General features: G+C 42.4%; 1 protein-coding gene across 2 annotated transcripts; it reads left to right on the top strand.

Annotated features, from left to right (window-relative positions):
- The first annotated feature begins 9 nt into the window (after window positions 1-9).
- LOC110490356 (ATP synthase subunit gamma, mitochondrial) lies at window positions 10-5,624 on the top strand. Of its 2 annotated transcripts, XM_021563701.2 has the most exons (9): window positions 12-140; window positions 703-737; window positions 925-1,056; window positions 1,567-1,774; window positions 1,910-2,053; window positions 2,251-2,315; window positions 3,244-3,399; window positions 4,565-4,661; window positions 5,242-5,624. In XM_021563701.2, exons 1-9 carry the CDS (start codon window positions 100-102, stop codon window positions 5,243-5,245), a joined length of 882 nt encoding a protein of 293 aa, XP_021419376.2. In that variant the 5' UTR covers window positions 12-99; the 3' UTR covers window positions 5,246-5,624. The 2 variants fall into 2 exon arrangements, with proteins under 2 accessions (XP_021419377.2, XP_021419376.2); XM_021563702.2 differs by lacking the exon at window positions 5,242-5,624 and having other exon boundaries at window positions 10-140; window positions 4,565-4,665.
- Window positions 5,625-26,420: the final 20,796 nt, after the last annotated feature.

Here is a 26,420-nt window from a genome sequence, read left to right on the forward strand (position 1 = left end):
GTGTACTTTGAAGTAACGCGAGGTTTGTTTTTCCGTCCACAGCCTTCCATTTACTTGCGCTTGCGCAGTCCTGCGAGTCTGACCTTCATCGAAGTAATTATGTTCGCCAGGACCAGCGCGTTGGTGTTCCTCCCACAATGGTAACGTTTTATTAGCAAAATTACGTATATTTCAAAACATGATTTTGAGCATTGTGCTGTCGTACACATATATGACATATGTACGTCGAATGCGTTGACGAGCCATGTGAAACATTGCAAGGGCGCGCTAACCCGCAGGCCGCAGATGGTGTGTGGTGCAGAGTGAATGGTCAGGTTCAGCCTAGTGGCTAAACTGACATTAGCTTGCTAACCATGTCATTGAAGTGTGTGACAACTAACTAACGTTGATAAAATGGTCCTTTTAGTAATTCGTATAATGCTAGATGTTTTCAGTACAGCGTTCAGTTCTTGTCAAATTCACTGTCCCTCCCACTAACTAAGTTAGCATGCATTCTCTGGATAAACCTAACATGCTAACTATTATCTGGTGACATGGACTCTAGTTTAACGTTAACTAACTGATTGCTAGTATAGTTGTACAAACAACATTCATAGCTATTTGTATTGGTTTATAAACCCTGCATTGAGGATTTCCACGTTGTGTCGCGAACTTGCAATGAGAATGTTCTAACTTACCTAGCTAATTCTGTTTGTTTTGTAGTGGGCAGGTCAGGAACATGGCTACCTTGAAAGACAGTAAGTGTTTACCTTGCCATCTCTTGAACTATTCTGTGTTACATAACATTCACCCTTGAGCTTCCTCTTTTTAAGTCTTATGCACAAGTGAAACTTTTGAATCATGATGATATTGTAGTTGTACGTCTCAATGTTATTGAACCTCAAATGTTTAGTCAGTCCGTGGCATCCATCTTTCCCATTCTAGTCACCATCCGTTTGAAGTCCATCAAGAACATCCAAAAGATCACCAAGTCCATGAAGATGGTGGCCGCTGCTAAGTATGCCCGCGCTGAGAGGCAGCTGAAGCCCGCCCGCGTCTATGGAAATGGTGCTGTGGGTATGTCATTGCTAACTGCATGTTCTCTCTCTCTCTCTCTCTCTCTCTCTCTCTCTCTCTCTATATATATATATATATATATATATATATATATATATATATATATATATATATATATATATATATATATATATATATCACATCACACACACACTAAATTCTAAGGGAATGGATGATTTCTATGTGAAGTTCATCACTGTCTGTTATTATGGTCCTCTATTAGGACCATAGTGTGAAGGCAGGGGTAGGTCAGGGCCTGTATACATAGTCTCAGAGTAGGAGTGCTGATCTAGGATCAGTTTAGCCATTTATATCATAATGAATAAGATTACATGGACAGAGGGGACCTGATCCTAAATTAGCCCTGGTACTGAGGCGCTTCTTGAATACCATCCCTGTACTGTCACGGTCATTTCACACACATTTATTGGAAATGTTTTTCTGGTGTTTGCCAATGGCATTCAACAAACCTGTTGACGGTCCCTCTTCTCTTGCCTGTGTGTCCTCCAGCCCTGTACGAGAAGGCTGAGATCAAGGCCCCGGAGGGAGTGGCCAACAAGCACCTCCTGATCGGTGTGTCGTCTGACCGTGGTCTCTGTGGCGCCGTCCATTCCAATGTGGCCAAGGCCATCAAGGCCAAGATTGCAAACCTCACCAGTGAGGGCAAGGAGGTGATGGTAGTCAATGTGGGGGACAAGCTGAGGAACATCCTGCAGAGGTACAGAATGATAATCAAGAAATACAGCCACTTTACTGTATGATGCCCACAGCAACAGGTCCAGTCTAGTGGTTTCCTTTGGAATTTAGTTTATTATCATGACAAGTGTTCCCTCCCTCCCTCCTCGCAACCCAGGACACATAGCAATTACCTGCTGCTCAGCTGCAAAGAGGTGGGCCGCAAGCCCCCCACCTTTACCGACGCTTCCATCGTTGCCACAGAGCTGCTCAACGTGGGCTACGAGTTTGACCAGGGTGCTGTAATCTACAACAGATTCAGGTATGGATGGACTCCTTCCTCAGCCACATTTCAGTGTCTTGTCTCCTCCAAATGGTTTCTTAATTGAGTCACTATAAGGAGATAACTGTTTGAATGGGAAGATTCACGTCAAGTCTAGTCCCATCCTTATCCTTCAAACTACATAGCCAATTATCAGAACAAGTCTTGAATGGATGTTATTTTCACCCCTCATTCAGGTCTGTGATCTCCTACAAGACTGACGAGAAGCCCATCTTCTCCATTGATACTGTTGCTAATTCAGGTACAACACCATTGGTTTGAAGGTCGCTTTCATTCTTTAATCTAAGTTGTTGGGGGGGCTGACGAATGGAATTGTTTTAAGGTGGTCATACTATAGATCATTTAGCTATTTCATTTACAATTTTAAGACCCCTTTATGTTTCAAAATAATATATACAAATAATATAGATTTTGGCCTTGACTATTAACGCCCATGGAAATGCATTGAATAACACATTCATACATGGCAAAAAGGACAGTCCAAAAATAAATCATAAGCGACAAGGTTTTGAAATATAAACAAAAACGTGTAGTTTTTTTTTGGGGGGGGGGGGGGGTGTAGGCAGGCACAACTACCTCTTATACTTCCATTTGTTTTTTAAAACTAGTACCGGTTACCTTCAGATGAATCCTATGACACTTGTGGGGGTCATAGAGCAAAACGGAGAACACCTTCGGGTTCGTGAGAATCTTCTTTCAGCAGTGGGGGTGCTATTAGTTTGTTGCCCAATCGGTTCAGACGCTACCAAACAGAAGTTGGCACATCGACAGTACTGACTTCATGTGAGTCTCCTGACATTTGTTGGGGGGGTTGAGGAAAAGGAAGACACTATTGTGTTTGTGAGAATCCCCTTTCCAGAGTGCTCATAATAGTTTTGTAGGCCAAACGTTTTCGCGAGAATAACAATTTTCGGAATGTCTCATGTTCTGCCACCTTTCACTGCAAATGTGGAAGTGCTACATCGGTGGATTGAGACGCATCCAATGAAGAAAAAACCCATCTCCAACTTAAACTGACAGATTTTGACGGGGATGTTTTTGGTAAAATAGGTTGACGCACCGGTACATCAATCGACTAGGGGATAAAAATCGACCGACTGCTTTAAGATGTATGCCCCACAAAATGACCGACTGATATCATATGTCTTCTTTTTCCACTTCTGTAACAGAGAACATGGGCATCTATGATGACATTGATGCTGACGTGCTGAGGAACTACCAGGAGTTTGCCCTGGTCAACATCATCTACTTTGGCCTGAAGGAGTCCACAACCAGCGAGCAGAGTGCCAGGATGACCGCTATGGACAGCGCCAGCAAGAACGCCTGTGAGCATCTTCCTCCTCCCCAGCCTCTATAACAACTGGCTTATTGCTCATCTTCCTCACTTGTCTTTTAAATCAAATCAAATGTATTTATATAGCCCTTCTTACATCAGCTGATATCTCAGTGCTGTACAGAAACCCAGCCTAAAACCCCAAACAGCAAGCAATGCAGGTGAAGAAGCACAGTGGCTAGGAATAACTCCCTAGAAAGGCAAAATTCTAGGAAGAAACCTAGAGAGGAACCAGGCTATGAGGGGTGGCCAGTCCTCTTCTGGCTGTGCCGGGTGGAGATTATAACAGAACATGGCCAAGATGTTCAAATGTTCATAAATGACCAGCATGGTCAAATAATAATCACAGTAGTTCTCGGGGGTGCAACAAGTCAGCACCTCAGGAGTAAATGTCAGTTGGCTTTTCATAGCCGATCATTGGCTTTTCATAGCCGATCATTAAGAGTATCTCTTCCGCTCCTGCTGCCTCTAGAGAGTTGAAAACAGCATGTCTGGGACAGGTAGCACGCCCGGTGAACAGGTCAGGGTTCCATAGTCGCAGGCAGAACAGTTGAACCTGGAGCAGCAGCACGGCCAGGTGGACTGGGGACAGCAAGGAGTCATCATGCCAGGTAGTCCTGAGGCATGGTCCTAGGGCTCAGGTCCTCTGAGAGAGAGAGAGAGAATTAGAAAGAGCATACTTAAATTCACACAGGACACCGGATAAGACGGGAGAAGTACTCCAGATATAACAAACTGACCTTAGCCCCCTGACACAAACTACTGCAGCATAAATACTGGAGGCAGGAGGGGTCAGGAGACACTGTGGCCCCATCTGATGATACCCCCGGACAGGGCCAAACAGGAAGGATATAACCCCACCCACTTTGCCAAAGCACAGCCCCCACACCACTAGAGGGATATCTTCAACCACCAACTTACCATCCAGATCAAGTCGTAGTCTTCCTGCCTGCCTCATAGCACACACAGTAGCTGTAGTCCTTTGTGATTATCTTCCTCAGTCTCCCTCTACTGCTTGATTGACCTAGTGTAATGCTTCTAGGGTTGCCATTGATATTACAATATCAGCTAATCTGGTTGCCAGGTCTGTGTGCCTGCACTTTGATGGCTTTGTTCTCTGATTCATATCAACCCTGGCTCTGTTCTCTCCCCTCCAGCTGAAATGATCGATAAGCTGACCCTCACCTTCAACCGTACCAGGCAGGCTGTCATCACCAAGGAGCTCATTGAGATCATCTCTGGAGCTGCTGCCCTGTGAGTACTGTTCACGATGTCAGTTTCTTTCTGCCCATCTTGCTCTCTCTCTCACTCTTTGTCCCTCTCTGTTTCACTCTGCCTTGGTGTTTGATCTGTCCCTCAGTAACGTTTTTTCCCCACACATAAAACAACCCCACTCATTCTTAACCTTGATTAGCTACCTACGTCTTTGAAAATATCCCCAATTTGACTCCTTGCATGAGCCCACCCATTCTTTGTCATTAAACATGGAGTTATTTATAAGTTTTTTCACTAACCATTATTTTGTCACCCTTATTACTCCACTCCAACCCCTCATGTTGGTATCAGGACCTAAATCATGTGATCGTAGGTAAAAGTCTCTAGGATACACTCACTGGACACAGAAAGGAAGAAAAACGTGCTATTCGGAAAACCATCCCACTGTAGTCTAAGATAGAATAGCTCCCTCTAGGGCCTAGTGTGTTCGATCATGTATCCTGTGTTTTGTTAAAAGCAGATTAGAAAGCCTGTTATTCCCTCACATTTACTGTGATATTTTGGTTGGGTATTTTGATTTCATCCTGTTTATCTGAATGCGTGTTCTCTGTGGTTTCAGATAAATGGATGAGGTCCTCCTGCCATCCATCGGCAGTGGTTCTGGAATACATGCTTCTAAATACTTCAAACGGCTGTCGTCGAGAGTTTATGAACATTTGTGCTTCTATTTGTAAAATATATGGGGGAAAAATTAACCTCTTACAGAGAAACATGTTCCCTTCAGATGTCCTCCTAGTTCCACTCACAATAAATCCTACTTGTGACCATGAAAAAGATTGTGAGTGTTGAGATGTTTGAACATAAACCTAGGCTACAATTTTACATTGCTGTTTTGTTTTCCTTCTGCCTGAACAATGGAAATGCACTTCCAAATATAGGCTATAGTCTATGGCAGGTATTCCCGAACTGGGGTAGCCAAATAAAAATACATTTCAAATAAAACATTTATTTTATTTTATTCCCCCTCGTTTCAAACAGTCCATTTATACATTTGGGAGATTTTTTTTCTTCTCTCGCCTCATGTAGCCTCGTTTCACTGCCAAAAATAATATTAAACCATCTAGTCTTCAGTGAAATAACACAATGTCAAACAATTAACATCCAATTACATTAACCGTTACTCTCGCAGGAATTTCATTGTATGTTGCCAAACGTAGCTGCTGCTCTTTCCATTTGCTCGAAAATTGATAAATAAAGTAAGGTCCGCGTCCATAAGAGACATACCAGCTCCATTGGTTGTACTGCCACTTCTAGCAGTACTACACCTGGACCTGTCGACGACGCAAGTTGTTCTGCTTCCACGAGCACATCCAATGCTAGCATCAGTAATTCTACATTTGTTGTTAGCCCAGATAGCATGGACACTGATAGTTGTGAATCTGATGCAGCTGAAGAGCTACTGCCCCCTTACCCGGGAAAGCACCGAACAACAGACGGATGTGGGAACATCGAAGAGGCGCAAATATAACTACATTGATTTGTGGTTCACTTATATTGGGGGTAGTGCCTTTCCTCAACCACAGTGTTATATGTGCCAAAGTACTATCTCACAACTCGATGAAACCTTCAGCCTTGCGCAGACATTTAGAAACAAAACATGCCAATTTGAAAAATAAACCATGGGAGTTTTTCGAGTAAGATTTAAGACGCGTATAAAAGCAACATATACCATTAATAAGAAGGGGCTAGAAGCGTCTATGGTGAGCTACCGAGTGGCTAGGACAGGTAAACCCCATACTATTCTGCTGCCGCGGATATAGCTTGGGGGAAAGGCCCAAAACACTATACAGACAATATCGTCATCAAACGACACTGTTTCACGATGCATCAGCGACATGGCAGGGGATGTTTTGAAACAATGAATGCTTTGCATACAAGCCAGTGAATTCTATGCGTTACAGCTGGATGAGTCAACAGATGTGGTGGGCCTGGCACAGCTCCTGGTATATGTCCGTTACGTTTATGGGGGGGTCAATTAAGGAATACATCCTATTCTGCAAACCACTGGAAATCAGGACAACATGAGATGATATTTTTAAAGTACTGGACAGCTTTGTGACATCAAATGGACTTCGGTGGTCAAGATATGTTGGTATCTGTACTAATGGCGCAAAAGCCATGACAGGAAGACATAATGGAGTGGTAATGCGCGTGCAAGCAGTTGCTTCCGACGTCACTTCGGTACACTGCAGCATCCACTAAGAGGCTCTTGCTGCCAATTGGGTGCGCAATTACGCAGGTACTTTCCCGAAACGGATGACACAAACAACTGGATTCGTTATCCCTTTCATGCCCTGCCTCCAGTCCACTTACCGATATCTGAACAAGAGAGCCTCATCAAAATTGCAACAAGCGGTTCTGTGACAATATAATTTAATCAGAAGCCACTGCCAAATTTCTGGATTGGGTTGCGCTCAGAGTATCCTGCCTGGCAAATCTCGCTGTCAAGACACTGATGCCCTTTGCAACCACATACCTATATGAGAGTGGATTCTCAGCCCTCACTAGCATGAAAACTAAATACAGGCACAGACAGTGTGTGGAAAAAGACTGAGACTCTCCAATACAACCCAACGTTGCAGAGTTATGTGCATCCTTTCAAGCACACCCTTCTCATTAACCCGTGGTGAGTTATTCACAATGTTTGATGAATAAAGAGCCAAATTATTGATTATTAATATATTATTATTTGTGCCCTGGTCCTATAAGAGTTCTTTGTCACTTCCCACGAGCCTGGTTGTGACAAAAACTCACCCTCTTTCATATGTTTAATAAATGCATCATATAGTGTGGGTCTGGCAGGCTTACAATGATGTCAAAAAACAACATTTGAGAGTGCGCTGACCCTAGTGCTAGAGGGGGTACGGCAGATGGAGGTTGAATGTTTGAAGGGGTACGGGGACTATAAAAAGTTCAATGTAGATCAATGTATCTCTCAAAAGGTTATCATTGCACTCAATTCCTTTGAAATAAAAGTTATGGTATTTGTCTACCCTGAAAAAATATATAAACGCAATAATATCAAAGATTTTACTGAGTTACAATTCATATATGGAAATCAGCCGATTGAAATAAATGAATTAGGCCCTAATCTATGGATTTCACATGACTGGGAATACAGATATGCATCTGTTGATCACAGACCCTTAAAAAAAAGAAGGTATCAGAAAACCAGTCAGTGTCTGGTGACCACCATTTGCCTCATGCAGCGAGACATCTCCTTCACATGGAGTTGATCAGGCTTTTGATTGTCGCCTGTGGAATGTTGTCCCACTCTTCAATGGCTGTGTGAAGTTGCTGGATATTGGCGGGAACTGGAACACGCTGTCGATTCCAAACATGCTCAATGGGTGACATGTCTTGAGTATGCAGTCCATGGAAGAATTGAAAAATGTTCAGCTTCCTGGAATTGTGTACAGGTCCTTGTGAAATGGTGCCATGCATTATCATGCTGAAACATGAGGTGATGGCAGAGGATGAATGGCATGACAATGGGTCTCAGGATCTCATCACGTATTGATGCATTCAAATTACCATCAATAAAATGCAATTGTATTTGTTGCCTGTAGCTTATGCCTGCCCATACCATAACCCCACCGCCATCATGGGGCAATCTGTTCACAACGTTGACATCAGCAAACTGCTCTCCAACATGACACCATACACGCTATCTGCCATCTCCCTTGTACAGTTGAAACCGGGATTAATCCGTGAAGAGCAAACCACTCCAGCGTGCCAGTGGCCATCGAGCATTTGCCCACTGAAGCCGAACTGCAGTCAGGTCAAGACCCTGGTGTGGAGGACGAACACGCAGATGAGCTTCCCGAGACAGTTTCTGACCGTTTGTGCAGAAATTCTTTGGTTGTGCAAATCCACAGTGTCATCGGCTGTCTGGGTGGCTGGTCTCAGATGATGCTGCAGGTGAAGAAGCTGGATGTGGAGGTCCTGGGCTGGCGTGGTTACATGTGTTCTGGGACTGTGAGGCCGGTTGGACATACTGCCAAATTCTCTAAAACAACATTGGAGGCAGATTATGGTATAGAAATGAACATTAAATTCTCTGGCAACAGCTCTGGTGGACATTCCTGCAGTCAGCAGGCCAATTGCACACTCCCTCAAAACTTGAGACATCTGTGGAGTTGTTTTGGATGACAAAACTGCACATTTTAGAGTGGCCTTTTGTCCCCAGCACACGGTGCACCTGTGTAATGATCATGCTGTTTAATCAGCTTCTTGATATGCCACACCTGTCAGGTGGATGGATTATCTTGGTAAAGGAGAATGATGACTAACAGGAATGTAAACAAATTTGTGCCCAAAATTTGAAAGATATGTTTTTTTGTTCGTATGGAAAAGTTTTGGGATCTTTTATTTCAGCTCATGAAACATGGGAGCAACGCTTTACATGTTGCGTTTATATTTTTGTTCAGTGTAGATCAACATTTTTCAACACGTCGATATTCTATGTAACAAAGAAACAATGAATGAACTGGTTATTCAACGAGTTTGTGTGATATCTAATGTATATCCCACCTGCATTTATCAATATTGTTATCCCACTGATATAACTGTTCTGTTAAATACAGCCGATGGTAATGTTTATGTTGGTCATTTTGTTGCGGAACTTGATTCTACGACTGAAATGGGATGAGAGGTTAAGTACGCTTTTCATTGATGGTATCCGGGGCTGCAACGTTTCGTCAGTTCATTTACGAACAGTGCAGTCATACACAATTTACTCACTGTGTAACCAATGAGTTATTAAAGATTTATAAACCATCTATACTTGTCATTGACCTATTGCTATATAACCTTAATAAATAAAGGGTTCTCATTATTCCTGTTATTTCAAGAGTTTTTGTTGTTGCTGTAGTAGGTCTTGTAAGCGGTGTTAGTTTCGTGATATCAGATGACTCCTGCTTAGCAGCAGAGTCTCAGCCCAGCGTCTTAGAAAAATAAAGCTGGATGCTATTTCTTGTCTGTTATTTTTACACCTTTAAAAATGAGTGCAAAAGGTGCTCTTAAGAGCTTAGCGCCAATACTATGCTAACACATCCATAAGAGTTTATATTAACCAGTGTGTGTCTGTCCCACTCTATAGCGCCTCTTTTGAGTGTAACCTCATCTGAGTGGGGATGCTGTGTCTTCCTGTCTCGGTCCAGACAGGGCTAACCTGTGTGTCACTGCCTGCCGTGTGTAAGAATGTCTGTGTATACCTGTCTGTACATGAGTGTTACAGTGTGTGTATTGCCACGTGTCCTCAGGAGTCCAGGAGGGTTCCGGGAAGGAAATGCAAGGTTTCGACAGTCGCCATGGTAGCAGACTGTATTGCCAACCCTATTTGTCATGTCTTTAATTGTTTATGTCCACAAGCATAGAAGGATGCTAAAGGAATTCCACTACCTAAAAATAGTGAAGCACCCTTTTGCTGGCTCAAACATCTGCCCAATCTGTTCAAATCAAATCAGACTTTATTTGCCACGTGCGCCGAATACAACAAGTGTAGACTTTACCATGAAATGCTTACTTACAAGCCCTTAACCAACAGTGTAGACTTTACCGTGAAGTGCTTACTTACAAGCCCTTAACCAACAGTGCAGTTCAAGAAGAAGGAAATATTTACCAAGTAGGCTAAAATAAAAAGTAATAATAAAAAGTAATACAATAAGAATAACAAGGCTATATACAGGGGGCACCAGTACCGAGTCAGTGTGCAGGGGTACAGGCTAGTTGAGGTAATCTGTACATGTAGGTGGGGGCGAAGTGACTATGCATAGGTAACAAACAAACAGCGAGTAGCAGAAGTGTTGGGGGGGGGGGGGGGGGGGGTCAATGTAGATTGTCTGGTGGGGATTTTTATGAAATGTTCAGCGGTCTAATGGCTTGGGGGTAGAAGCTGATGAGGAGCCTTTCTCTATTTGTGCATACCTTGTCTCTGCGCCTGTCAAGGCTCTGGACGCATAAGCGACGGGTTGCCATGTGTCGTCATGCTGTTGCAGAAGAACTGCTCCCAGGCCAAACTGTGACGCGTCTGCAGAAATCCTTGTGCTTTTCTCTGGATCTTCTGTGATTGTCTTATTTAGGTTTTTGAAGCAGTTTTCCTGTTCATGGGACCATTCCCATTCATTTTTCTGTTCCAGAATACATCTGAGTGGAGCGGACTGTGCTGACAGCTGAGGTATGAACTTTGCAAGGTAGGTGATCATGCCCATGAAGCGTCTCACATTGTCCTTGTTCTTCAGGCCCTCCATGTTGTTGATGGCTGATGTTTTCCTCGGTTCTGGTTTGACTCCATCCTCAGAAAGTACGTCTCCCACAAAGGGAAGTGTTTTCACACCAAACTCCCATTTGTACTTGTTTAGTTTTAGGTTGACTTTCTGTGTCAGGTCCAGCACTTGTCTCACTCTCGCATCGTGTTCTTCTTTTGTGGACCCCCAGACGATGATGTCATCCATCATAGTCTCCACTCCTGGAATGTGCTCGAAGATGATGTGGATTGTCTTGTGGTAGACCTCTGGAGCTGAGAGAATCCCATATGGTAGACGAAAAAATCTGTACCTTCCCTCAGGTTTGTTGAATGTGCATAGCCTTGAGCTTGCATCATCTAGCTTCATTTGCTACAATCCTGAAGAGGCATCAAGCTTACTGAACCACTTTGCTCCGGCAAACTGCGACATTATCTCTTCTCTGGTTGGCAACTTGAAATGCTCTCTCTTGATTGCTTTGTTGAGATCTCTCGAGTCTGGACATATCCTGAGATCGCCGTTCCTTTTCACCACAATAACCAGTGAGGTTACCCAGTCTGTAGGTTTATCCATTTTTGCGATGACGTCCATCTTTTCCATGCGTCCGAGTTCCTCTTTGAGCTTTTTCCTCAGTGCAAATGAAACCTTTCTGCATGCATGCACAACTGGAGTAATTTTGCCATCAGTACATACAGTGCCTTGCGAAAGTATTCGGCCCCCTTGAACTTTGCGACCTTTTGCCACATTTCAGGCTTCAAACATAAAGATATAAAACTGTATTTTTTTGTGAAGAATCAACAACAAGTGGGACACAATCACGAAGTGGAACGACATTTATTGGATATTTCAAACTTTTTTAACAAATCAAAAACAGAAAAATTGGGCGTGCAAAATTATTCAGCCCCCTTAAGTTAATAATTTGTAGCGCCACCTTTTGCTGCGATTACAGCTGTAAGTCGCTTGGGGTATGTCTCTATCAGTTTTGCACATCGAGAGACTGACATTTTTTCCCATTCCTCCTTGCAAAACAGCTCGAGCTCAGTGAGGTTGGATGGAGAGCATTTGTGAACAGCAGTTTTCAGTTCTTTCCACAGATTCTCGTTTGGATTCAGGTCTGGACTTTGACTTGGCCATTCTAACACCTGGATATGTTTATTTTTGAACCATTCCATTGTAGATTTTGCTTTATGTTTTGGATCATTGTCTTGTTGGAAGACAAATCTCCTTCCCAGTCTCAGGTCTTTTGCAGACTCCATCAGGTTTTCTTCCAGAATGGTCCTGTATTTGGCTCCATCCACCTTCCCATCAATTTTAACCATCTTCCCTGTCCCTGCTGAAGAAAAGCAGGCCCAAACCATGATGCTGCCACCACCATGTTTGACAATGGGGATGGTGTGTTCAGCTGTGTTGCTTTTACGCCAAACATAACGTTTTGCATTGTTGCCAAAAAGTTAAATTTTGGTTTCATCTGACCAGAGCACCTTCTTCCACATGTTTGGTGTGTCTCCCAGGTGGCTTGTGGCAAACTTTAAACAACACTTTTTATGGATATCTTTAAGAAATGTCTTTCTTCTTGCCACTCTTCCATAAAGGCCAGATTTGTGCAATATACGACTGATTGTTGTCCTATGGACAGAGTCTCCCACCTCAGCTGTAGATCTCTGCAGTTCATCCAGAGTGATCATGGGCCTCTTGGCTGCATCTCTGATCAGTCTTCTCCTTGTATGAGCTGAAAGTTTAGAGGGACGGCCAGGTCTTGGTAGATTTGCAGTGGTCTGATACTCCTTCCATTTCAATATTATCGCTTGCACAGTGCTCCTTGGGATGTTTAAAGCTTGGGAAATATTTTTGTATCCAAATCCAGCTTTAAACTTCTTCACAACAGTATCTCGGACCTGCCTGGTGTGTTCCTTGTTCTTCATGATGCTCTCTGCGCTTTTAACGGACCTCTGAGACTATCACAGTGCAGGTGCATTTATACGGAGACTTGATTACACACAGGTGGATTGTATTTATCATCATTAGTCATTTAGGTCAACATTGGATCATTCAGAGATCCTCACTGAACTTCTGGAGAGAGTTTGCTGCACTGAAAGTAAAGGGGCTGAATAATTTTGCACGCCCAATTTTTCAATTTTTGATTTGTTAAAAAAGTTTGAAATATCCAATAAATGTCGTTCCACTTCATGATTGTGTCCCACCTGTTGTTGATTCTTCACAAAAAAATACAGTTTTATATCTTTATGTTTGAAGCCTGAAATGTGGCAAAAGGTCGCAAAGTTCAAAGGGGCCGAATACTTTCGCAAGGCACTGTATTTGTGTTCTCCTGGTTAACATCCAAGACCCTCAAACACATCCTCATACTCAGCCAGTAGCGATTCTTGGTCATTTTCAGTCTGTGATGTCACTACATACACTCTTTTCAACAAATGGAGCTTTTCACATGCATTGATTCCTAGAATAGGCTGTACACTCTTTTCCACAATCAGCAGCTGTGCTCTGAACTGTTTTCCTTTGTGCTGTAAAGTTTCTATGCAGCTAACTTTGACTGGTACGTTCTCCCCAGTATAACCAGTAACCTTCATTTTCACCGGGTGTATTTTGCTCTTCACCTTCAGTGTTTTGTAGTCATCCAGCGACAACAGGTTTACCTGTGCTCCAGTATCAATGGTATTACAGTTTCATTCACAGTCAATGGCACAATCCATTCAGCATTTACTGCATTGCATATTTCCACAGAATCAACAAAGAATTCTTCCATCTCCTCGACTGTGTGAACCTTTTTCTTTGTAGCCTCAGCTTTGCAGCATTTTGAGAAATTATTATTTTTCCCACAGTTGTCACATGATTTTCCATATGCAGGGCATTTTTTGGGCTTGTGGATAAATCCACATTTTCCACATGTAATGTTTTGATTTCTCTCTTTTGCTTGTTTTTGTTTAGTAAGGCGTTGTGTGTATTGGTCCTCTCTTTTTATTGCATGGACTGACGTCTCATCCCTGCACAGCTCTTTAGCTTGTGCTCTGGTGGTTTCAGCTGCTCAACACATATTCACTGCTTTATCCACAGTTACATCTTGCTTACGCAGCAACAGACTATCCTGTCTTTCACTAGTGAGTCTTTCAGATTTTCAAATTCACACGTTTTGCTCAGTGTGTTCAGCTCAGCCAAATACTGGTCAAAACTGACTCCCTGTTTCTGATCATGAGAGAAAAACGTGTATCTGTCACGTTCTGACCTTTATTTCCTTTGTTTTGTCATTATTTAGTATGGTCAGGGCGTGAGTTGGGGTGGGCAGTCTATGTTTGTTTTTCTATGATTTGGGTATTTCTATGTTTCGGCCTAGTATGGTTCTCAATCAGAGGCAGGTGTCATTAGTTGTCTCTGATTGAGAATCATACTTAGGTAGCCTGGGTTGCACTGTGTGTTTGTGGGTGTTTGTTTCTGTGTCTGTGTTTTTCACCACACGGTACTGTTTTGGGTTTCGTTCATTCCACGGTTATTGTTTTTGTATTCAGTTGTTCATGTGTACATTTTTGTATTAAAAGAACCATGGACGCTTACCAAGCCGCATATTGGTCCTCTGATCCTTTTCGCCTCTCCTCTTCGGGATGAAGAGGAGGAAATCCCTTACAGTATCTCTCAAACGTCATGTTCTGGCTTGGTACAAAGTACTCCTCAAATTTAGCCAAATCAAATCAAATCAAATTTTATTTGTCACATACACATGGTTAGCAGATGTTAATGCGAGTGTAGCGAAATGCTTGTGCTTCTAGTTCCGACAATGCAGTAATAACAAGTAATCTAACTAACAATTCCAAAACTACTGTCTTGTACACAGTGTAAGGGGATAAAGAATATGTACATAAGGATATATGAATGAGTGATGGTACAGAGCAGCATAGGCAAGATACAGTAGATGGTATCGAGTACAGTATGTACAAATGAGATGAGTATGTAAACAAAGTGGCATAGTTTAAAGTGGCTAGTGATACATGTATTACATAAGGATACAGTCGATGATATAGAGTACAGTATATACGTATGCATATGAGATGAATAATGTAGGGTAAGTAACATTATATAAGGTAGCATTGTTTAAAGTGGCTAGTGATATATTTACATCATTTCCCATCAATTCCCATTATTAAAGTGGCTGGAGTTGAGTCAGTGTCAGTGTGTTGGCAGCAGCCACTCAGTGTTAGTGGTGGCTGTTTAACAGTCTGATGGCCTTGAGATAGAAGCTGTTTTTCAGTCTCTCGGTCCCAGCTTTGATGCACCTGTACTGACCTCGCCTTCTGGATGATAGCGGGGTGAACAGGCAGTGGCTCGGGTGGCTGATGTCCTTGATGATCTTTATGGCCTTCCTGTGACATCGGGTGGTGTAGGTGTCCTGGAGGGCAGGTAGTTTGCCCCCGGTGATGCGTTGTGCAGACCTCACTACCCTCTGGAGAGCCTTACGGTTGAGGGCGGTGCAGTTGCCATACCAGGCGGTGATACAGCCCGCCAGGATGCTCTCGATTGTGCATCTGTAGAAGTTTGTGAGTGCTTTTGGTGACAAGCCGAATTTCTTCAGCCTCCTGAGGTTGAAGAGGCGCTGCTGCGCCTTCTTCACGATGCTGTCTGTGTGAGTGGACCAATTCAGTTTGTCTGTGATGTGTATGCCGAGGAAGTTAAAACTTGCTACCCTCTCCACTACTGTTCCATCGATGTGGATAGGGGGGTGTTCCCTCTGCTGTTTCCTGAAGTCCACAATCATCTCCTTAGTTTTGTTGACGTTGAGTGTGAGGTTATTTTCCTGACACCACACTACGAGGGCCCTCACCTCCTCCCTGTAGGCCGTCTCGTCGTTGTTGGTAATCAAGCCTACCACTGTTGTGTCGTCCGCAAACTTGATGATTGAGTTGGAGGCGTGCGTGGCCACGCAGTCGTGGGTGAACAGGGAGTACAGGAGAGGGCTCAGAACGCACCCTTGTGGGGCCCCAGTGTTGAGGATCAGCGGGGAGGAGATGTTGTTGCCTACCCTCACCACCTGGGGGCGGCCCGTCAGGAAGTCCAGTACCCAGTTGCACAGGGCGGGGTCGAGACCCAGGGTCTCGAGCTTGATGACGAGCTTGGAGGGTACTATGGTGTTGAATGCCGAGCTGTAGTCGATAAACAGCATTCTCACATAGGTATATAGGTATTCCTCTTGTCCAGATGGGTTAGGGCAGTGTGCAGTGTGGTTGAGATTAGTGTGGTTGAGTGTGGTTGAGCCATTAGCACAGTCAATGTGAATTTTGCCTCGTCTTGCTGAAAGCTATTGTAAATGTCCAATGCATCCTCTCCAATAACATGCAGAAAAATGGAAGCTTTCAATTTGTCATCTCCCCCTGCACCACTGGCTGCTCGGTAGATATTGAATCTGCTTGAAACGTTTCCAATTGTCAGCTAAATTGCCTGTTAACTGCATAGGAGTAGGAGGACTAAGCCTATCCATGACGGAGAACAGGAACAGTGTCAATTTCTCTTACTTCAGTATGTTGCTCATCAACTTGCTCGTCAACAGATTCCAATGCAGCCTCTCTCTCTCGCTGCTGTCACTCTCGCTGCTGTCACTCTCGCTGCTGTCACTCTCGCTGCTGCGGCTCGAATCAACAGATTCCAATGCAGCCTCTCTCTCGCTGCTGTCACTCTCGCTGCTGTCACTCTCGCTGCTGTCACTCTCGCTGCTGTCACTCTCGCTGCTGCGGCTCGTTGTCCTCGCTCTTGCAAGCTAGCATCTTCGACTACTCACGTCACTTGACTTGTGGTAGAATGTTCCATTTTCGTTGCGGAAATTTGCAGAGTTACACCTTTCTTTTCTCTGTCTCGTCATAGCGACTACCAATCTGACATGTTTGTTCCTTATACAGTGCCTTGCGAAAGTATTCGGCCCCCTTGAACTTTGCGACCTTTTGCCACATTTCAGGCTTCAAACATAAAGATATAAAACTGTTTTTTTTTGTGAAGAATCAACAACAAGTGGGACACAATCATGAAGTGGAATGACATTTATTGGATATTTCAAACTTTTTTAACAAATCAAAAACTGAAAAATTGGGCGTTCAAAATTATTCAGCCCCTTTACTTTCAGTGCAGCAAACTCTCTCCAGAAGTTCAGTGAGGATCTCTGAATGATCCAATGTTGACCTAAATGACTAATGATGATAAATACAATCCACCTGTGTGTAATCAAGTCTCCGTATAAATGCACCTGCACTGTGATAGTCTCAGAGGTCCGTTAAAAGCGCAGAGAGCATCATGAAGAACAAGGAACACACCAGGCAGGTTCGAGATACTGTTGTGAAGAAGTTTAAAGCCGGGTTTGGATACAAAAATATTTCCCAAGCTTTAAACATCCCAAGGAGCACTGTGCAAGCGATAATATTGAAATGGAAGGAGTATCAGACCACTGCAAATCTACCAAGACCTGGCCGTCCCTCTAAACTTTCAGCTCATACAAGGAGAAGACTGATCAGAGATGCAGCCAAGAGGCCCATGATCACTCTGGATGAACTGCAGAGATCTACAGCTGAGGTGGGAGACTCTGTCCATAGGACAACAATCAGTCGTATATTGCACAAATCTGGCCTTTATGGAAGAGTGGCAAGAAGAAAGCCATTTCTTAAAGATATCCATAAAAAGTGTTGTTTAAAATTTGCCACAAGCCACCTGGGAGACACACCAAACATGTGGAAGAAGGTGCTCTGGTCAGATGAAACCAAAATTGAACTTTTTGGCAACAATGCAAAACGTTATGTTTGGCGTAAAAGCAACACAGCTGAACACACCATCCCCACTGTCAAACATGGTGGTGGCAGCATCATGGTTTGGGCCTGCTTTTCTTCAGCAGGGACAGGGAAGATGGTTAAAATTGATGGGAAGGTGGATGGAGCCACAGGACCATTCTGGAAGAAAACCTGATGGAGTCTGCAAAAGACCTGAGACTGGGACGGAGATTTGTCTTCCAACAAGACAATGATCCAAAACATAAAGCAAAATCTACAATGGAATGGTTCAAAAATAAACATATCCAGGTGTTAGAATGGCCAAGTCAAAGTCCAGACCTGAATCCAATCGAGAATCTGTGGAAAGAACTGAAAACTGCTGTTCACAAATGCTCTCCATCCAACCTCACTGAGCTCGTGCTGTTTTGCAAGGAGGAATGGGAAAAAATTTCAGTCTCTCGATGTGCAAAACTGATAGAGACATACCCCAAGCGACTTACAGCTGTAATCACAGCAAAAGGTGGCGCTACAAATTATTAACTTAAGGGGGCTGAATAATTTTGCACGCCCAATTTTTCAGTTTTTGATTTGTTAAAAAAGTTTGAAATATCCAATAAATGTCGTTCCACTTCGTGATTGTGTCCCACTTGTTGTTGATTCTTCACAAAAAAATACAGTTTTATATCTTTATGTTTGAAGCCTGAAAGGTCGCAAAGTTCAAGGGGGGCGAATACTTTCGCAAGGCACTGTATAATGACAAACTGGGGCATAGGTTTAACTACTTTTAATGAACATATACTTCAGCTAAACTCCATGTTTAGCCATGCAAGGCATTCTTTAACCCTCTGCCTCCCGCACAGCCTGCTGGGTAACTTAGTGTAAATGTTATTAACACATAACAGACACCAAGGAACTTGAAACTCTCGACCCGCTCCACTACAGCCCCGTCGATGTTAATGGGGGCCTGTTCGGCCCACCTTTTCCTGTAGTCCACGAACAGCTCCTTTGTCTTGCTCACATTGAGGGAGAAGTTGTTGTCCTGGCACCACACTGCCAGTTCTCTGACCTCCTCCCTATAGGCCGTCTCATCGTTGTTGGTGATCAGGCTGTTGTGTCGTCAGCAAACTTAATGATGGTGTTGGAGTCGTGTTTGGCCACACAGTGAACAGGGAGTACAGGAGTGGACTAAGTACACACCCCTGAGAGGCCCCCGTGTTAAGGATCAGCGTGGCAGATGTGTTGTTGCCTACTCTTACCACCTGGGGGCGGCCCTCCAGGAAGTCCAGGATCCAGTTGCAGAGGGAGGTGTTTAGTCCCAGAGTCCTTAGCCTACTGATGAGCTTCGTGGGCACTATGGTGTTGAATGATGAGCTGTAGTCAATGAACAGCATTCTCACATAGGTGTTCCTTTTGTACAGGTGAGAAAGGGCAGTGTGGAGTGCGAATGAGATTGCGTCATCTGTGGATCTGTTGGGGCGGTATGCGAATTGGAGTGGGTCTAGGGTGTCCGGGAGGATGCTGTTGATGTGAGCCATGACCAGCTTTTCTAAGCACTTCATGGCTACCGACGTGAGTGCCACGGGGCGGTAATCAGGTAGGCAGGCTATCTTCGCTTCCTTGGGCACAGGGACTATGGTGGTCTGCTTGAAAGATGTAGGTATTACAGACTCAGTCAGGGAGAGGTTGAAAATGTCAGTGAAGACACTTGACAGTTGGTCCGCGCATGCTTTGTGTACATGTCCTGGTAATCCGTCTGGCTCAGCGGCTTTGTGAACCTTGACCTGTTCAAAGGTTTTGTTCACATCGGCTACCAAGAGCGTTATCACACAGTCATCCAGAACAGCTGGTGCTCTCATGCATGCTTCAGTGTTGCTTGCTTCGAAGGGAGCACAAAAGGCATTTAGCTCACCTGGTATGCTCGCGTCACTGGGCAGCTCGTGTCTGGGTTTCCCTTTGTAGTCTGTAATAGTTTTCAAGCCCTGCCACATCCGACGAGCGTCAGAGCCGGTGTAGTAGGTTGGTTCGTCTGAAGGCATAGCGGGATTTCTCATAAGCGTCCAGATTAGTCTCCCGCTCCTTGAAGCGGCAGCTCTAGCCTTTAGCTTGATGCGGATGTTGCCTGTATTCCATGGCTTCTGGTTGGGATATGTACGTACAGTCACTGTGGGGATGACGTCATCGATGCACTTATAGATGAAGCCGATGACTGAGGTGGTGTTTTCCTCAATGCCATTGGATGAATCCCGGAACATATTCCAGTCTGTGTAGCATCCGCATCATCTGACCACTTCCGTATTGAGCAAGTCACTGGTACTTCCTGCTTTAGTTTTTGCTTGTAAGCAGGAATCAGGAGGATAGAATTATGGTCAGAATTGCCAAATTGAGGGCGAAGGAGTGCTTTGCATGCATCTCTGTGTGTGGAGAAAAGGTGGTCTGGGATAATTTTTTCCCTGGTTGCACGTGACAAGCTGGTAAATATTTGGTGAAACTGATTTAAGTTTGCCTGCATTAAAGTCCCCTGCCACTAGGAGCGCCGCTTCTGGGTGAGCATTTTCTTCTTTGCTTATGGTCTTATGGAGTTGCTTGAGAGCGGTCTTAGTGCCAGCTTCGCTTTGTGGTGGTAAATAGACGGCTATGAATAATACAGATGAGAACTCTCTTGGTAGGTAATGTGGTCTGCAGCTTATCATAAGGTACTCTACCTCAGGTGAGCAATAACTCGAGACTTCTTTAATTTTAGACATCGCGCACCAGCTGTTATAGACAAAACGACACACACCCCCACCCCTCATCTTACCAGAGGTAGCATGTCTGTTCTGCCGGTGCGTGGAATATCCCGCTAGCTCTATGTTGTCCATATCTTTGTTCAGCCACGTCTCAGTGAAACATAAGATGTTACCGTTTTTAATGTCCCGTTGGTAGGATAATCTTAATAGTAGGTCATCAGTTTTATTTTCCAATGATTGCACGTTAGCAAGGAGAATGGAAGGCATTGGGAGTTTACTAGCTCGCCTCTGGATTCTCAGAAGGATCCCCGATCTGCGTCTCCTTTTTCAGCGTCTTTTCTTCACTCAAAAGGCGTGGATCAGGGCCTGTTCCAGTGAAAGCAGGATATCCTTCTCGTCGGACTCGTTAAAGGAAAAAGTTTCTTCCAGTCTGCGGTGAGTAATCGCTGTTCTGATGTCCATAAGTCATAAGAGACGGTAGCAGCAACATTATGTGCATAATAAGTTTAAAGATAAGTTACACAAAACACAAAAAATAACAAAATAGCACAATTGGTTGGGAGAATGTAAAAAGTCAGCCATGTTCTTCGGCACCAGTTTCCTGCCCATTCTTGGTAAACTGATGGAGAAAATTGTGTTTGAACAAATACAATGCTATTTTTCTAAAAACAAGAAACCTACTGACTTTCAGCATTCATATATGGAAGGGCACTCAACTTGTACTGCACTGACTCAAATGTCTGGTGATTGTCTAAAATAAATGGGTAATAAGATAGTTGGAGCTTTATTGTTAGATTTCAGTGCAGTCTTTGATGTTATTCATCATCATTTGTTATTGAGAAAACTCACTTGTTATGGCTTTACATCACCTGCCGTCACATGGTTGGAGAGCTACTTATCCAATAGAACTCAGAGACTGTTCTTCAATGGAAATGTCTCTAATATTAGATATGTACAGTGTGGTATCCCTCAGGGCAGATGCCTTGGGCTGTCACTCTTATCTATTTTTACAAATGATTTGCCACTTGTCTTACACAAAGATAAAAATGACTTTGTACGCTGATGATTGCACACTCTACACATCAGCACCTACAGCCAGTGAGCTCATTGAGACTCTTTGCAAGGAGTTACAGTCAGTGCCAGAATGGGTAGTTAAATACATCAAAAACCAAAAGCATTGTATTTGGTTCAAAGCAGTCTCTTAGACCTAAACCTCAACTGGAGTTGTGCATAAAGTATGTGACCATAGAACAAGCTAAACTCCTAGGAGTAACATTGGGTGGTCAGTTCTCAAGGTCAAGTCATATTGACCAAAGGTCTTGTGAAGATGGGGATAGGTCTGTTATAAAAATATGTTCTGAATTTTTGATGCAAATATCAACTGTACTAGTTGTTCAGGCTCTGATGTTGTCCCATCTTGATAACTGTCTGGTAATATGGTCAGATGCAGCAAAGAAAGGCCTAGAAAAGCTGCAGCTGTCTCAAAGCAAAGCAGCATGCCTTGCCCTTAGCTACACATACAGAACTAACATCAACAACATGCATGATAGTTTTTCATGGTTGAGGGTTGAGGAGAAATGCTTCTCTTCTAGTTGAGGAGACTACTTCTCTTCTAGTCTTTTTAAGAAACATTTTGGTGTTGAAAATGCCGAACCACTTGTATAATCTATTTGCATACAGTTCACACATACATACATGCATACATACATACATACATACATACATACATACACACATACTGTACATACATACACATATACTGTACATACATACATACTGTACATACATACTGTACATACATACATACTGTACATACATACATACATACTTACATACATACTATACATACACACATACATACATACATACTGTACATACATACATACATACATACATACTGTACATACATACATACATACATACATACATACATACATACATACATACATACATACATACGTACATACATACGTACATACATACATACTGTACATACGTACATACATACTGTACACACGTACATACATACATACATACTGTACGTACATACATACTGTACATACATACATACTGTACATACACACATACATACATACATACTGTACATACATACATACATACTGTACATACATACATACATGCATACATACTGTACATACATACATACATACGTACATACATACGTACATACATACATACTGTACATACGTACATACATACATACATACATACATACATACATACATACATACATACATACTGTACATACATACATACTGTACATACATACTGTACATACGTACGTACATACATACATACATACATACATACATACATACTGTACATACATACATACTGTACATACATACTGTACATACACACATACATACATACATACATACTGTACATACATACATACATACATACTGTACATACATACATACATACTGTACATACATACATACATGCATACATACTGTACATACATACATACATACGTACATACATACGTACATACATACATACATACATACTGTACATACATACATACATACTGTACATACATACACACATACATACATACTGTACATACGTACATACATACATACATACATACATACTGTACATACATACATACATACATACATACATACATACATACATACATACATACATACTGTACATACATACATACATACTGTACATACATACATACATACATACATACATACATACATACATACATACATACATACATACATACTGTACATACATACATACATACTGTACATACATACATACATACATACATACATACATACATACATACATACATACATACATACATACATACTGTACATACATACATACATACTGTACATACATACATACATACTGTACATACATACATACTGTACATACATACATACATACATACATACATACATACATACATACATACATACATACATACATACTGTACATACATACATACATACTGTACATACATACATACATACTGTACATACATACATACTGTACATACATACATACATACTGTACATACTGTAGATACATACGCTACTATGGGTTTCTTCACGGTACCCAAACCAAAAACAGATTTAATGCGTCTTTCAGTTATTCATAGAGCCATGTCATCGTGGAATGCTCTGCCACCAGAAGTTATTCAGGCAAAAAGCAAGTTTAGCTTTAAAAGACAAATAAAGCAGCACTCCTCTAGTTCAAATCTAACTGCACTGCATATACGAATATGAATATGTATACAATGCCTTCACAAAGTATTCACACTGCTTGACTTGTTCCACATTTTGTTGTGTTACAGCCTGAATTTAAAACGGATTCAAATGAGATTTGTTGGTCACTGAGCTAGACACAATACCCCATAATGTGAAAGTGAAGTTATGTTTTTCCAAATTAATTAAAAATGAAAAGCTGAAATATCTTGAGTCAGTAAGTATTCAACCCCTTTGTTATGATACGGCTCAATAAGTGCAGGAGTAAACATTTGCTTAACAAATCACATAATAAGTTGCATGGATCATAGTGTTTTAACATGATTTTGGAATGACTACCTCACCTCTGTACCCCACACATACTGTAAGGTCCCTCAGTCCAGTTGTGAATTTCAAACAGTTTCAACCACAAAGACCAGGGAGGTTTTCCAACGCATTGCAAAGAAGGGCACCTATTGTTAGATAGGTACGAATACAAAAAAAGCAGACATTGAATATCCTTTTGAGCATGGTGAAATGATTCATTACATTTTGGACAGGGACAGTGTATCAATACACCCAGTCACTAGATACAGGCATCCTTCCAAACTCAGTTCTTGGAGAGTAACTGCTCAGGGTTTTGACCATGAGGCCAATGGTGACTTTAAAACAGTTACAGAGTTTAATGGCGGTGACAGGAGAAACTGAGGATGGATCAACAAGCAATTTGACAGAGCTTGAAGAATTTTGAAAAGAAAATATGATCAAATGTTGCACAATCCAGGTGTGGAAAGCTCTTAGAGACTCACCCAGAAAGACTCAAAGATGTAATCGCTGCCAAAGGTGCTTCTATAAAGTATTGACTGAGGGGTGTGAATACTTATGTAAATGAGATGTATTTACATATTTCCGTATTCAACCCCATATTTCCTTTTTAATACATTTGTACAAATTTCTAAAAACATGTTTTCTCTTTGTCATTATGGGGTATTGTGTGTAGATAGATGAGAAAAACATATATTTTATCCATTTAGATTTGAATACATTCTGACGATACTATATATGAGTAGTGTGTAAATAGTATTTTTGTTGTCTCTTGGTGTCTTTCCAATATATAACTATTAAAAAATGTAATATCTTATGTTGTTCTTTTCTACAACCGTTTTGCACTTTGTCATGTATTTGTACGTTTTATGTGGACCCCAAGAAGAGTAGCTGCTTCACGTACAGTAGCTGTCGGGGATCCTACTAAACTAAACTCCCCACGTCTCCGTAAGTAAAGAAAGTAAGCCTTGTCCGAGGTAGAATGACCCACATGTCCTTAGGGTGGACATTATAGCCTGGTTGTGTGAAGTGTAGGAAGAGGATGTTTGTGTGGTCTTCTCAAGTTCTGATTTGCCAGGACGCCACACAGCAGGATAGAGAGGTGTGGTATTGGTGGTGGTGGGGGGCCAGTCCAAATGGACAGAAAGGTGTGTGTTATTTGTGTGATGTAAGGAGGGTGTGGTCCAGACTGGCAGGATGGCAGACAGTGATAGTTAACTGGGCCTGGAGCCAGAACTCAGCTGGGTGTCTCTCTCTACTCTATTCCATTTCCACTGCTCTCTGACTCAACCTCCTGCAGTTCAGACAATGTCCAGCGGCTAGCGCTATTTGATAACAAATGCGTGCCTTCCATAAATGTATAGACGCAAGTTAGCAGAGCTCTGATTCAACAAGGGTGTCAGAAGAACCTTAGTAGATCTCTGATTCAACAAGGGTGTCAGAAGAACCTTAGTAGATCTCTGATTCAACAAGGCTGTCGGTAGAACAATAGTAGATCTCTGAATCAACAAGGCTGTCAGTAGAACATTAGTAGATCTCTGATTCAACAAGGCTGTCAGCAGAACATTAGTAGATCTCTGATTCAACAAGGCTGTCAGGTGAACATTAGTAGATCTCTGATTCAACAAGGCTGTCAGTAGAACCTTAGTAGATCTCTGATTTAACAAGGCTGTTGGTAGAACTATAGTAGATCTCTGAATCAACAAGGCTGTCAGTAGAACATTAGTAGATCTCTGATTCAACAAGGCTGTCAGGTGAACATTAGTAGATCTCTGATTCAACAAGGCTGTCAGGTGAACATTAGTAGATCTCTGATTCAACAAGGCTGTCAGTAGAACATTAGTAGATCTCTGATTCAACAAGGCTGTCAGCAGAACATTAGTAGATCTCTGATTCAACAAGGCTGTTGGTAGAACATTAGTAGATCTCTGATTCAACAAGGCTGTCAGTAGAACATTAGTAGATCTCTGAATCAACAAGGCTGTCAGTAGAACATTAGTAGATCTCTGATTCAACAAGGCTGTCAGTAGAACATTAGTAGATCTCTGATTCAACAAGGCTGTCAGCAGAACATTAGTAGATCTCTGATTCAACAAGGCTGTCAGTAGAACATTAGTAGATCTCTGATTCAACAAGGCTGTCGGTAGAACAATAGTAGATCTCTGATTCAACAAGGCTGTCGGTAGAACAATAGTAGATCTCTGATTCAACAAGGCTGTCAGTAGAACATTAGTAGATCTCTGATTCAACAAGGCTGTCGGTAGAACAATAGTAGATCTCTGATTCAACAAGGCTGTCAGTAGAACATTAGTAGATCTCTGATTCAACTTGGCTGTCAGTAGAACATTAGTAGATCTCTGATTCAACAAGGCTGTCAGTAGAACATTAGTAGATCTCTGATTCAACAAGGCTGTCAGCAGAACATTAGTAGATCTCTGATTCAACAAGGCTGTCAGTAGAA

Source organism: Oncorhynchus mykiss, chromosome 15 (genome assembly GCF_013265735.2).
Source record: "Oncorhynchus mykiss isolate Arlee chromosome 15, USDA_OmykA_1.1, whole genome shotgun sequence".
Lineage (NCBI taxonomy): Eukaryota > Metazoa > Chordata > Actinopteri > Salmoniformes > Salmonidae > Oncorhynchus > Oncorhynchus mykiss.

Coding starts and splice junctions, on each gene's coding strand:
- LOC110490356 (XM_021563702.2), top strand. CDS start 100: ATGTTCGCCAGGACCAGCGCGTTGGTGTTCCTCCCACAATG. Junction 738..924: donor CATGGCTACCTTGAAAGACA/GTAAGTGTTTAC, acceptor TTCCCATTCTAG/TCACCATCCGTTTGAAGTCC. Junction 3,400..4,564: donor CAGCGCCAGCAAGAACGCCT/GTGAGCATCTTC, acceptor TCTCCCCTCCAG/CTGAAATGATCGATAAGCTG.